The sequence below is a fragment of the Cherax quadricarinatus genome, chromosome 5 (assembly GCF_038502225.1).
Source record: "Cherax quadricarinatus isolate ZL_2023a chromosome 5, ASM3850222v1, whole genome shotgun sequence".
In the NCBI taxonomy this organism is placed as follows: domain Eukaryota; kingdom Metazoa; phylum Arthropoda; class Malacostraca; order Decapoda; family Parastacidae; genus Cherax; species Cherax quadricarinatus.
The window spans coordinates 64,767,349-64,780,983 of record NC_091296.1 but is presented as its reverse complement, the minus strand read 5'-3'; the positions used below and the strand labels follow the sequence as shown (position 1 = coordinate 64,780,983).

Below are 13,635 nucleotides of genomic sequence, written 5' to 3'. Positions count from 1 at the left end.
AGAACTGAGGAAAAGTCTGGATCACAGCTTTTAACAACTGATGCACCATTTTTTACGAAGTGAAAAATGGTGCATCAGTTGTTAAAAGCTGTGACGGCTTGACAAGCTCCTGGAGAGTGAAACGTTGCCACAATAAAATGTCACATTAGTTGCACTAGTGTCCTTTTACTTTGCCCTTAAAAGTTGTATAGAAAGCTTCGCTTCCCTATGCTTGCTCGCTTACTCGTATTAAAAAATTCCTGTTCAGTACCAGAATATAATTTTTTACTCTTGACAATAACCGAAACACGTAGCAGTGATCACTTACCCTATTTCGTCCTCACTATCATACTGTTGTTCACATACTGACCACAATCAAGCAGTCATTCATACTGCAGTGCCCTGCACTCCCAAGATGTGCTGTGGATCATCCTTGTCATGCAGCTGACGACACACACACCGATGATGTAACACCAGCGATTAGATGACTCAACATAACAAACCCACCACAATTCAAACTTGCACACATTTTCTCTTTTTGCAGTCTATTCAATTCTCAGTATAATGTCATAATATTTTTCATCATTTTGTGGGGGGCCCAGGGCCCCTCCCTAAATTCCAACCCTGATCCCCTGCCTGCGCCTTAAAGATCCCTGAACTCAATGGGTATTCCTTAAGCAATATTTATGCAGTGAGACACTAGCTTCTAGACTAACACTTAAGAGATGCCCGTAATCTTACCAGGTCTCTGGGCGTTCGCCTGCTAATGACCTACAGTTTAAATAAACCACGTTCCTCAGAATATCGCTGGCCAGCTATGCTAAGAGAAATGAAAGGCATCATCTCTATCCAGGCCCCCCGCAGTGAGACGAATATCTTCGGTACTTCAGGAAGCCTCTATGATAATTTGTTCCACAGGCCAAGTATTTTGAAGACACGTGGGGCACCGAGCTGTAGCTCCCAGTACCTTATCACCACGGTGTCTAGTCAATAACTGTGTCTGTCTGTCTGACTCCTGTCTCCGTTCAAGTATGGAGTTGCTAGTTCACCTCATCTAATATAACCTAATATTCGCCTATATTAAGGTCTAAGACTATATTATCAATTCTAATATTTGTTACTAATAGTATAAACCTACCTAAACCTCCTTAAAGGGTAAATCTATCGATTAGTATGTACAAACTCACTCCCTTTGTCATCTAGTGTTTGAGTGGATGTTAAGGGCTCTTAAAGCTTATTTACAGTGAATCCGTCCATGGAATTTCTTTGGCACCACAAATTTCCACAGATGTAGAGGAGGTGGAGGCACCAGAGCCTTCTATGAGCAGTGGACTTTTTGCACCTGTCTCCGTTGCTATGTCCAGGGCCTCGTCTCTCTCTCTCGTGCCTCACGAAATCGTAATGACACGATTGCAAACAGACCATACCATGGGTGGGGTTTGAACCCGCGGTGCACTTAATATTGTCAGAAGGAATTTATCAGCACTTCTAATTCCCTCAATGGAGGTGCTGGCCAAGTCTTCTCGGTGGATAGAAGTAGAGGAGGTGGAGGCGCCAGTGTCTTCTATGAGTGGTGGACTTGTTGCACCTGTCTCTGTTGCTATGTCCAGGGCCTCATCTCTTGTGCCACTCACTGCCCACAGGCCGAGACTGCTGCTCATTCAGAAGTTCATGACCTAATTTCATACAGGAGTATTCCTTTCTTGGACTATTTTCCAATAATCTCTAGACAACTTTACAGCTATTGTTAAAAGTGGTCTGAGTTGATCCACAATAAATTGCATTTTGTTAAAATGATGTTTGGGTTTCTGATCATCAGACATGTAAGTCACACTAACAGGATTCATGGAGAAAACACTTAGTACAGTTCTGAGGATCGTCAGGTTAAATTATAGATTATTCATCTCTTAATAAATTGTTCTGTTTATCAGCAGGCACACACAATTCACTTCTGACCTGGCCTTGCTGAAAGTACTACCTTTGACTCCGACTCTTTACCTTTAGCACTGCTACTACTACTGCCAAACTTGACTCTTGCACACTCCTACCAGATACTATCCTATGACCTCTGCATATTCCTTATTTAGCACATCTGACCCTGCAACACTGACACTTTTGGGTTTAGTGCCTAGCATCAAGACAGGGCCAATATTATTATTATTATCAAGGGGGAAGCGCTAAACCCGGAGGATTATGCAGCGCCTGGGGGGGGGGGGATGTGGAAGGCATTCAGGCTTAATTCGGGGAACTGGAGCACAGATCCAGTTCCCTAAATCAAGAGCCCCTCACCAACATCAAGGAACCTTCCTTGAGGGGACAGGGCCAATAGTGATAGTTTTTCACAGAAGGAAAAATATCCCCATCAATGAGACCATAATAGGGTGGGTTGGGGTATTTAGATTCAATCTAAGGAAAGAGAAAGTAAAATTCCTTGGACCAAGAACCCCTTCATTGCAGCAAGGTTATTTCCTTTAAGGGGATTTTTCAGTTTAGGTATATGGACATGAATGGTTATGAAAATTAAACTATAAATTATAAATAAATTTATTAATCTGATTAGCAGGCATAATGATTTTAACTAATAAAATTGATTGGTTGGAATGCTAATAGTGATGCCAATAGCTGGTACAAATTCCACTACTTTATATTTTTAATTTATAAATATACACAAGTGGCATATAAAATATTAACCAATATTAAATAAAGCTTCATTAGAAAGGAGAATTTCAGAAGTTTTATGTATTAAATTTTTAAATTACAATTTAATACTTATGTTCTGAAAGGCATACAGATTGAGCAATATTTCATTTTTCCTTCTGAACTATATCTAGGGCTTCAAATAATGAATGGTTATGAAACAAATACAAATATCACTAATAATGCAAAGCAGGCTTACCCATTTACTGAATGTGTTGGAACCATTAAGTTCCAATGGTGGGAAATATTAATTTGCTATGGAGAATGTATAAAATAATGTAGCACTTTATACATCTCAATCACATAATGCATACATATATGACAGTCTTCTGTACCTTGCTTAAGACATGCTCAACATCGAAGACATTGTTTTTATGCTTATTAATAATGGCAAATATCTTCTAGAACTGTCTTTCATCACAAACTAGTATATTTAAAGCATTCCCTTACATTTTACTGTTTCTAAAAATTTTAGTTTTCAACTAGTACTATAATGTAAGCTGTTAATCCAAGAAAGTTCTTACTGAAGCACGGCAGCCTTGGTACTTAATAGTAACTGATGCACAACCACTGTTGAACATAAATTATTGCTGTATGACACTATTTTGGGAAATTTACTTCATGGTCCAATATGTAGCATCAGTTGTCAGGTTCTAATAATTTTTGACTTGTTAATATACATTTATGTTTAATGCTTCATATTTCACTAGTCTAAGCACAAAGGAAAGCACTGTTATAAATGTCCATCACATCTTTGGTTTATGGGAAGTTGGAAACTGAGCATCAATGCCACTGTCCATAAAGCAAATGTGAAACTAATGTTGATGCATTATTAATAAGAGACCTTCACATGTACAGTTTTGCATAACACTTGAATATGAAAAGATCTGATAATGTTGCACTAATTTGCTTTCACTTATGGTCAGTACACTAGATAGAAATCTATAAAAGCTTTATGATCAAATTTACATGTCTAAGTTAAATTTCTTTATACAACCCCAATGCAGTTTTAAATATTCCTTTTGTATAAACTAACAAGAGGTAAATTCAGTATATGCAGCATACTATATACAAACTGTACATCTCATATGACACGAAGAATTAATGGCATACTTTTCACTACTAGTTCTCTAAAAATTGTATTTCCTGTCAACTGATGTAGTGTATACTATATACAATGAGTAAACACTTTCATGTGTTTGCTAGGAACTAGTTCCAGCTCTTGAATCCTACCTCTTAACCACTTATTAGATATCTAGTGAGAGGAGTGGGTGGTTGAATAAGTGCCCATGTCCATAGTTATGTATGTATGTATGTATGTATGTGTGTATGTGTGTGTGTGTGTATATATATATATATATATATATATATAAAATATATATATATATATATATATATATATATATATATATATATATATATATATATATATATATACAGTGGACCCCCGGTTAACGATTTTAATCCGTGCAAGAGGGCTCATCGTTATGCGAAATAATCGTTATGCGAATGAATTTTCCCCATAAGAAATAATGGAAATCAAATTAATCCGTGCAAGACGCCCAAAAGTATGAAAAAATTTTTTTTTTACCACATGAAATGTTAATTTTAATACACACAAACTGAAAAAGGCATGCACAATTAAATGACACTTACTTTTATTGAAGATCTGGTGATGATTGATGGGATGGGAGGAGGGGAGAGCATTATCTTCTTACTGTTTAGAAGGGGAATCCCCTTCCATTACGACTTGAGGTAGCAAGTCCTTTTCCGGGGTTACTTCCCTTCTTCTTTTAATGCCACTAGGACCAGCTTGAGAGTCACTGGACCTCTGTCGCACAACAAATCTGTCCATAGAGCTCTGTACCTCCCGTTCCTTTACGATTTGTCTAAAATGGGCCACAACATTGTCATTGAAATAGTCACCAGCACGGCTTGCAACAGCTGTGTCAGGGTGATTTTCATCTATAAAGGTTTGCAGTTCAACCCACTGTGCACACATTTCCTTAATCTTTGAAGTAGGCACAATGGATTCCACAACTGGCATAGGCTTCTCAGGGTTAGCCCCAAACCCTTCAAAATCTTTCTTAATTTCCATACTAATTCTCACCCTTTTTACCACAGGGTTGGCACTAGAAGCTTTCTTGGGGCCCATGGTCACTTATTTTCCAGAAACAGCACCGAAAACACTGTAATAATACGAAATATTCCGAGTGTATGCTTGGATGTTACCGCGGAGGCTGGCTGGTAAACAATGGGACGGCCGGCACATGTGAGGCTGGCTGAGGGCACATTGGACGCGTCTCGGACGAAAATCGGTAAGCGGGTTTTTAATCGGTATGCGCTGCAAAAATTTTGCGATAAAAGTAATCGGTATGCGGAAAAATCGCTATGTGATGCCATCGTTATGCGGGGGTCCACTGTATATATATATATATATATACACGTATATATATATATATATTTTTTTTTTTTTTTTCAACAAGTCGGCCGTCTCCCACCGAGGCAGGGTGACCCAAAAAAGAAAGAAAATCCCCAAAAAGAAAATACTTTCATCATCATTCAACACTTTCACCACACTCACACATTATCACTGCTTTTGCAGAGGTGCCCAGAATACAACAGCTTAGAAGCATATACGTATAAAGATACACAACATATCCCTCCAAACTGCCAATATCACAAACCACTCCTTTAAAGTGCAGGCATTGTACTTCCCATTTCCAGGACTCAAGTCCGACTATATGAAAATAACCGGTTTCCCTGAATCCCTTCACTAAATATTACCCTGCTCACACTCCAACAGATCGTCAGGTCCCAAGTACCATTCGTCTCCATTCACTCCTATCTAACACGCTCACGCACGCTTGCTGGAAGTCCAAGCCCCTTACCCACAAAACCTCCTTTACCCCCTCTCTCCATATATATATACATATATATATACATACATACATACATACAATAAGATCACAGTAAACAGGTGATTTCAGAATATGCAAAACAACCACTCTGAAAGAATAGAGAAATTCCAAGCGCTTTCGTGACTACTCACATTATCAAGGAACTATGGATGCTTTACTTTCATAGTTCCTTGATAATGTGAGTAGTCACGAAAGCGCTTGGAATTTCTCTATTCTTTCAGAGTGGTTGTTTTGCATATATATATATATATATATATATATATATATATATATATATATATATATATATATATATATATATATATACACACACACACACACACACACACACACACACACATATAAGTAATACATATTTTATGAAAAAGAGGATAAATAAATATACAAGGTGTGATGTAGCACGTAATGAAAGTAGTTTGTTAGAATATGTATTGGTGGATAAAAGGTTGATGGGTAGGCTCCAGGATGTACATGTTTATAGAGGGGCAACTGATATATCGGATCATTATTTAGTTGTAGCTACAGTTAGAGTAAGAGGTAGATGGGAAAAGAGGAAGGTGGCAACAACAAGTAAGAGGGAGGTGAAAGTGTATAAACTAAGGGAGGAGGAAGTTCGGGCGAGATATAAGCGACTATTGGCAGAAAGGTGGGCTAGTGCAAAGATGAGTAAGGGGGGGGGGGTTGAAGAGGGGTGGAATAGTTTTAAAAATGCAGTATTAGAATGTGGGGCAGAAGTTTGTGGTTATAGGAGGGTGGGGGCAGGTGGGAAGAGGAGTGATTGGTGGAATGATGAAGTAAAGGGTGTGATAAAAGAGAAAAAGGTAGCTTATGAGAGGTTTTTTACAAAGCAGAAGTGTTATAAGAAGAGCAGAGTATATGGAGAGTAAAAGAAAGGTGAAGAGAGTGGTGAGAGAGTGCAAAAGGAGAGCAGATGATAGAGTGGGAGAGGCACTGTCAAGAAATTTTAATGAAAATAAGAAAAAATTTTGGAGTGAGTTAAACAAGTTAAGAAAGCCTAGGGAAAGTATGGATTTGTCAGTTAAAAACAGAGTAGGGGAGTTAGTAGATGGGGAGAGGGAGGTATTAGGTAGATGGTGAGAATATTTTGAGGAACTTTTAAATGCTGAGGAAGAAAGGGAGGCGGTAATTTCATGCACTGGCCAGGGAGGTATACTATCTTTTAGGAGTGAAGAAGAGCAGAATGTAAGTGTGGTGGAGGTACGTGAGGCATTACGTAGAATGAAAGGGGGTAAAGCAGCTGGAACTGATGGGATCATGACAGAAATGTTAAAAGCAGGGGGAGATATAGTGTTGGAGTGGTTGGTACTTTCGTTTAATAAATGTATGAAAGAGGGGAAGGTACCTAGGGATTGGCGGAGAGCATGTATAGTCCCTTTATATAAAGGGAAAGGGGACAAAAGAGATTGTAAAAATTATAGAGGAATAAGTTTACTGAGTATACCAGGAAAAGTATACAGTAGGGTTATAATTGAAAGAATTAGAGGTAAGACAGAATGTAGGATTGCGGATGAGCAGGGAGGCTTCAGAGTGGGTAGGGGATGTGTAGATCAAGTGTTTACATTTAAGCATATATGTGAACAGTATTTAGATAAAGGTCAGGGGAGTTTTTATTGCATTATTTGGATTTAGAAAAGGCATATGATAGAGTGGATAGAGGAGCAATGTGGCAGATGTTGCAAGTATATGGAATAGGTGGTAAGTTACTAAATGCTGTAAAGAGCTTTTTTGAGGATAGTGAGGCTCAGGTTAGGGTGTGTAGAAGAGAGGGAGCTTACTTCCCGGTAAAAGTAGGTCTTAGACAGGGATGTGTAATGTCACCATGGTTGTTTAATATATTTATAGACGGGGTTGTAAAAGAAGTAAATACTAGGGTGTTCGGGAGAGGGGCGAGATTAAATTATGGGGAATCAAATTCAAAATGGGAACTGACACAGTTACTTTTTGCTGATGATACTGTGCTTATGGGAGATTCTAAAGAAAAATTGCAAAGGTTAGTGGATGAGTTTGAGAATGTGTGTAAAGGTAGAAAGTTGAAAGTGAACATAGAAAAGAGTAAGGTGATGAGGGTATCAAATGATTTAGATAAAGAAAAATTGGATATCAAATTGGGGAGGAGGAGTATGGAAGAAGTGAATGTTTTCAGATACTTGGGAGTTGACGTGTCAGCGGATGGATTTATGAAGGATGAGGTTAATCATAGAATTGATGAGGGAAAAAAGGCGAGTGGTGCATTGAGGTATATGTGGAGTCAAAAAACGTTATCTATGGAGGCAAAGAAGGGAATGTATGAAAGTATAGTAGTACCAACACTCTTATATGGATGTGAAGCTTGGGTGGTAAATGCAGCAGCGAGGAGACGGTTGGAGGCAGTGGAGATGTCCTGTCTAAGGGCAATGTGTGGTGTAAATATTATGCAGAAAATTCGGAGTGTGGAAATTAGGAGAAGGTGTGGAGTTAATAAAAGTATTAGTCAGAGGGCAGAAGAGGGGTTGTTGAGGTGGTTTGGTCATTTAGAGAGAATGGATCAAAGTAGAATGACATGGAAAGCATATAAATCTATAGGGGAAGGAAGGAGGGGTAGGGGCCGTCCTCGAAAGGGTTGGAAAGAGGGGGTAAAGGAGGTTTTGTGGGCGAGGGGCTTGGACTTCCAGCAAGCGTGCAGGAGCGTGTTAGATAGGAGTGAATGGAGACGAATGATACTTGGGACCTGACGATCTGTTGGAGTGTGAGGGGTAATATTTAGTGAAGGGTTTCACGGAAACCGGTTATTTTCATATAGTCGGACTTGAGTCCTAGAAATGGGAAGTACAATGCCTGCACTTTAAAGGAGGGGTTTGGGATATTGGCAGTTTGGAGGGATATGTTGTGTATCTTTATACGTATATGCTTCTAAACTGTTGTATTCTGAGCACCTCTGCAAAAGCAGTGATAATGTGTGAGTGTGGTGAGTGTTGAATGATGATGAAAGTATTTTCTTTTTTGGGGGATTTTCTTTCTTATATATACAGTGGACCCCCGGTTAACGATATTTTTTCACTCCAGAAGTATGTTCAGGTGCCAGTACTGACCGAATTTATTCCCATAAGGAATATTGTGAAGTAGATTAGTCCATTTCAGACCCCCAAACATACACGTACAAACGCACTTACATAAATACACTTACATAATTGGTCGCATTCGGTGGAGATCGATTTGGGGGTGTCCACTTTATATATATTTATATATATATATATATATATATATATATATATATATATATACACATACATACATATATATACAGTGGACCCCCGCATAACGATGGCATCACATAGCGATTATTTCGCATACCGCTTACTTTAATCGCAAAATTTTTGCAGCGCATACCGATTAAAAACCCGCTCACCGATTTTCGTCCGAGACGCGTCCAATGTGCGCCCTCACCCAGCCTCACATGTGCCGCCCATGCCATTGTTTACCAGGCAGCCTCCGCGCTAACATCCAAGCATACACTCGGAATATTTCGTATTATTACAGTGTTTTCGGTGGTGTTTCTGGAAAATAAGTGACCATGGGCCCCAAGAAAGCTTCTAGTGCCAACCCTGTGGTAAAAAGGGTGAGAATTAGTATGGAAATTAAGAAAGATTTTGAAGGGTTTGGGGCTAACCCTGAGAAGCCTATGCCAGTTGTGGAATCCATTGTGCCTACTTCAAAGATTAAGGAAATGTGTGCACAGTGGGTTGAACTGCAAACCTTTATGGATGAAAATCACCCTGACACAGCTGTTGCAAGCCGTGCTGGTGACTATTTCAGTGACAATGTTGTGGCCCATTTTAGACAAATCGTAAAGGAACGGGAGGTACAGAGCTCTATGGACAGATTTGTTGTGCGACAGAGGTCCAGTGACTCTCAAGCTGGTCCTAGTGGCATTAAAAGAAGAAGGGAAGTAACCCGGAAAAGGACTTGCTACCTCAAGTCCTAATGGAAGGGGATTCCCCTTCTAAACAGTAAGAAGATAATGCTCTCCCCTCCTCCCATCCCATCAATCATCACCAGATCTTCAATAAAAGTAAGTGTCATGTAAGTGTGCATGCCTTTTTCAGTTTGTGTGTATTAAAATTAACATTTCATGTGGTAAAAAATTTTTTTTTTCATACTTTTGGGTGTCTTGCACGGATTAATTTTATTTCCATTATTTCTTATGGGGAAAATTCATTCACATAACGATTATTTCGCATAACAATTACCCCTCTTGCACGGATTAAAATCGTTAACCGGGGGTCCACTGTATATATATACATACATACATACAGTACACTGAAGAAATATAAAACGTCCACACTTAGGAAGACTTTTATGGGGATGGTTGAGAAGGACCTGCAGCTAAACCACATACAGTTGTCCTTCCAAATTTGCAACCTGCTGTATTCAAGAATTTCAGCTATCCAACATCTTTACCAAAATGAGCAACCAGAAAATATATTCAATGATACAACGTTCTTTGTGGCTCAACGGCTTTCCTAATATCAATTTTTTAAATGTTAATGTTAACCAAATTAGAGATATTTATATTTTTTTATATCATAAACACACTGGCCGTTTCCCACCAAGGTAGGGTGAAAAGAAAAACTTTCACCATCATTCACTGCATCAATGTCTTGCCAGAGGTGCACTTATATTACAGTTATAAAACTACAGCATTAACACCCCTCCTTCATTGTGCAGGCACTGTACTTCCTATCACCAGGACTCTAGTCTGGCCTGCTGGTTTCCCTGAATGCTCCTATCTAACACGCTCACGCATGCTTGCTGAAAGTCCAAGCCCCTCGCACACAAAACGTCCTTTACCCCTTCCCTCCAGTCTTTCCTACCCCGCCTTCCCTCCACTACAGATATACTGCAGTAAATCAAAGATGAAATGAACCCAAATAAAAAAAAACTGATGTTCATTTACTAATGTATTTGAAGTTTCTCATTTTGTAGGGCTTCTAGAAACACACATCCCAGAAAATTTGGAGGGATGACTGTATTCAAACAGTTTTCACAAGTGTAGAGTTTTCTATTTGAATGTGTATGCACACAATATCTTTTAAAGTAAATTTGTTTTATTAAAGTTAAATCTGGCACAAAACAAGACTGTTATTGCTTCATATATAATATAACTTGCCCTGGATTTTTTATTGGTTTAATAGAAAGATCCATGGAAAGTACAGTACTTGCACTCTGGAAGGGCAGAGATGTTGCAGTTTGAAGGGTCATTTGTATTACGCTTGCACAAGTCTGACAAGACAGCTGTTGAATGAGTGATGTTTCCTTTTTTTTGAGTTGCCCTACCTTGGTGGGAGATGGTTTCTGATAAATAAAAAAAAAAAAAAAAAAAAAAAAAAAAAAAAAAGCTAACAGGATACAATTATCAAATGTTGCACAAGAAATTTTAATCTTCCTATAACAAAAGGAACTGTGACTGACGTGAAGTATCAGCATTATTACATTTATGGGGAAGCACTTAATCCATGGGGGTCATATAGCGCCTGGGGATATGGGTAGCATTCAGGTTCGATCCAAGGAAGGGGAGGGCACATTCAATTTCTTGAATGAATTATCAGCAATTTTCTGAACTGTTGCATTGTCTCAAATACAGTTTATTACATTTCTTTTTACCTTATGATCCTTGAACATTTTCTACCTTAATGACAAATCATCACATCTTCACTTTGGCACTGGGATAGTCAATACCGTATTAAGGTTTACCACTCTGAGTCAATTACCAAGGAAAGAAAATCCACAAGTTTACCATAATGCCAACTTATAAAACTAAAATGTAAGGGTAAAGCTTTCCAAAAAATTTGAATCGTAACAGGCAGTAGCAAGAAAAATTCCTTTATAACAAACCACAAAGCTGTAAAAAATGTAGAGATTTCAAAAGGTAGCTAATAAAAAGATAAGGATAAATTCTAAAACCACCATTCCCTTGCTTTGGATTAAAAGTTGATACTGACTGTACTTCAATGAGTGACTCCTGTTTATAGAAAAAATATGCTTCTCCACAAAACTTGCTCATAGCTTTTAAGACAAAGAAATATTAATATAATAATCTTGCATAAGCCTTTATCTTTCTTTAAATTGAAGGAAAGGATTTCAATCTTTTTATATTAACCTTCTCATAAATACTATAGTATTTGATCTGAACTCATTTACCATAAGCACAGTATGGTATCGAGTAAATGCAAGAAAACACTGCTTTTCAACAGTAATATTGGCAGTTCAAGATATAACACTGATGTTATGATAATTCAAAATATGTACAGGATTTATAGTAAAATATTCACTATGTAACAGTTTAATGAAGTCTAAGTAAATCATGATAAACTAGAAAATGTAATATACATACATGGTGATAAGTTTTCCTAAATTTAAGATGCAATGAATTAGTTCCTTACAAAAAAATATGTTATACTTTCTTAACATGAAAGATGTGTAGTTCCAAACTGCAACATCAATTCATTTTAGAGCATTCTACACAGCATCAGCCATTTCCTTGTCTACCTAGATCTATCATTTTTCCTACTTCAAAGCTGTGAAATTTCAAAACATTTATGAAGGAGTCAGACTAGGAGGCTATTAAAAATACCTCTTAAGAGACAACAAAATAATACCCGTTGACCACCAGCTGCATAAATCTGGAAACCTGTCTAGACATAGAAAGCATGTTTCTTATCAGTTTGTACAAGAGGCACACCCATTTTTAACTTGCTGAATCCCTAAGTAAGCTTTGGCAAGGAACTGAAAGTGTTTCTTAACACCATAATGCATGAAAGGCTTTGCTGAAGAGGTAGACAATGCTTGCACTATTCCTTAACAAATGCACAGCTTAAAACTTAATAAATCATATCAATGTTTTTTTAAATAGGGAAATCATGAAATCATTAGTTAACCTTTGTGTTTAAGAACTATATTATATTTGTTGCCTATTTACAGCGAGGTCACATCTGAAGAAGATTGGGTGGTATTCTATCAACAAAGTTTCCGGGGAATTGTCCACACTTTCCATTACACTCTCCATACAGCCACTGATCATTCAGGCGAGCCAACACATGAACCACACTGCCTTCCTGTTTAAAAGGAAAAAATTCAGTTAGATGAATTTTATCTAGTTTTCAAGCAAATACTTGGGTATTATTAACCCTTTGACTGTCGAAAGGCCCAATCCTGAAGTGTCTCCTGGTGTCGCAAAATATTAAAAAAAAAAAAAAAAAAAAAAATTATTTTTTCTTATGAAAATGTTAAGATTATTTTTCTGATTGTTTTAGTCCAAAAAAAAAAAAATTCCCATCAGTACTTACCCAGATATAGAGGCATGAAGTTTGCAGAAAATGAGCCGCGTATGGCAACAGCGGCGACTGCCGCTCACCCGGTAAACTTTAGTTTACTTGTATTTGAAGGTTTGTTGTTTTTTTCATTATTTTATTTTTTCACATAACTTATGTGGCCTGTGAGATCAAAGTAAGGTGTAATGTACATATATACACTCGTTGTATACAACACAATAAGCACACAAACATAATTATCAATATATTGTTTACAAAACTTGTTTACAAAAACAAACAAAAAAATTTTTATTACTATTGTTCTATAATATATATACCAATATACAGTCACTGAACATATTCCTAGAAGTTCTGCAGCTTGTGGAACTCTTTGAAACATGGTGTCATACACAGTGGTGTTTTACACTCCTCACACATAAAACATGGTGTCATACACAATGGTGTTTTACACTCCTCACACATAAAACATGGTGTCATACACCTTCCTCCTCCTCCCTCCTTCCTCCTCCTCCCTCCTTCCTTCCTCTTCCTCCTTCCTTCCTCCTCCTCCTCTTCTTCCTTCTCCTCCTCCTCTTCCTCCTCCTCCTCTTCTTCCTTCTCCTCCTCCTCTTCCTCCTCTTCTTCCTCCTCCTCCTCTTCTTCCTCCTCCTCCTCTTCTTCTTCCTCCTCCTCCTCTTCTTCTTCCTCCTCCTCCTCCTCTTCTTCCTCCT

At 38.0% G+C, this 13,635-nt stretch overlaps 1 protein-coding gene across 2 annotated transcripts in view; it reads right to left on the bottom strand.

Annotated features, from left to right (window-relative positions):
• Positions 1-11,921: 11,921 nt before the first annotated feature.
• l(3)05822 (lethal (3) 05822) overlaps positions 11,922-13,635 on the bottom strand; it is a 45,432-nt gene continuing 43,718 nt past the window's right edge. For both annotated transcript variants that reach the window (XM_053771569.2, XM_053771570.2), the window contains exon 9: positions 11,922-12,709. In XM_053771569.2, coding sequence (XP_053627544.2) covers positions 12,581-12,709 — 129 coding nt within the window. In that variant the 3' untranslated portion in view covers positions 11,922-12,580. The remainder of the gene's footprint in view (positions 12,710-13,635) is intronic.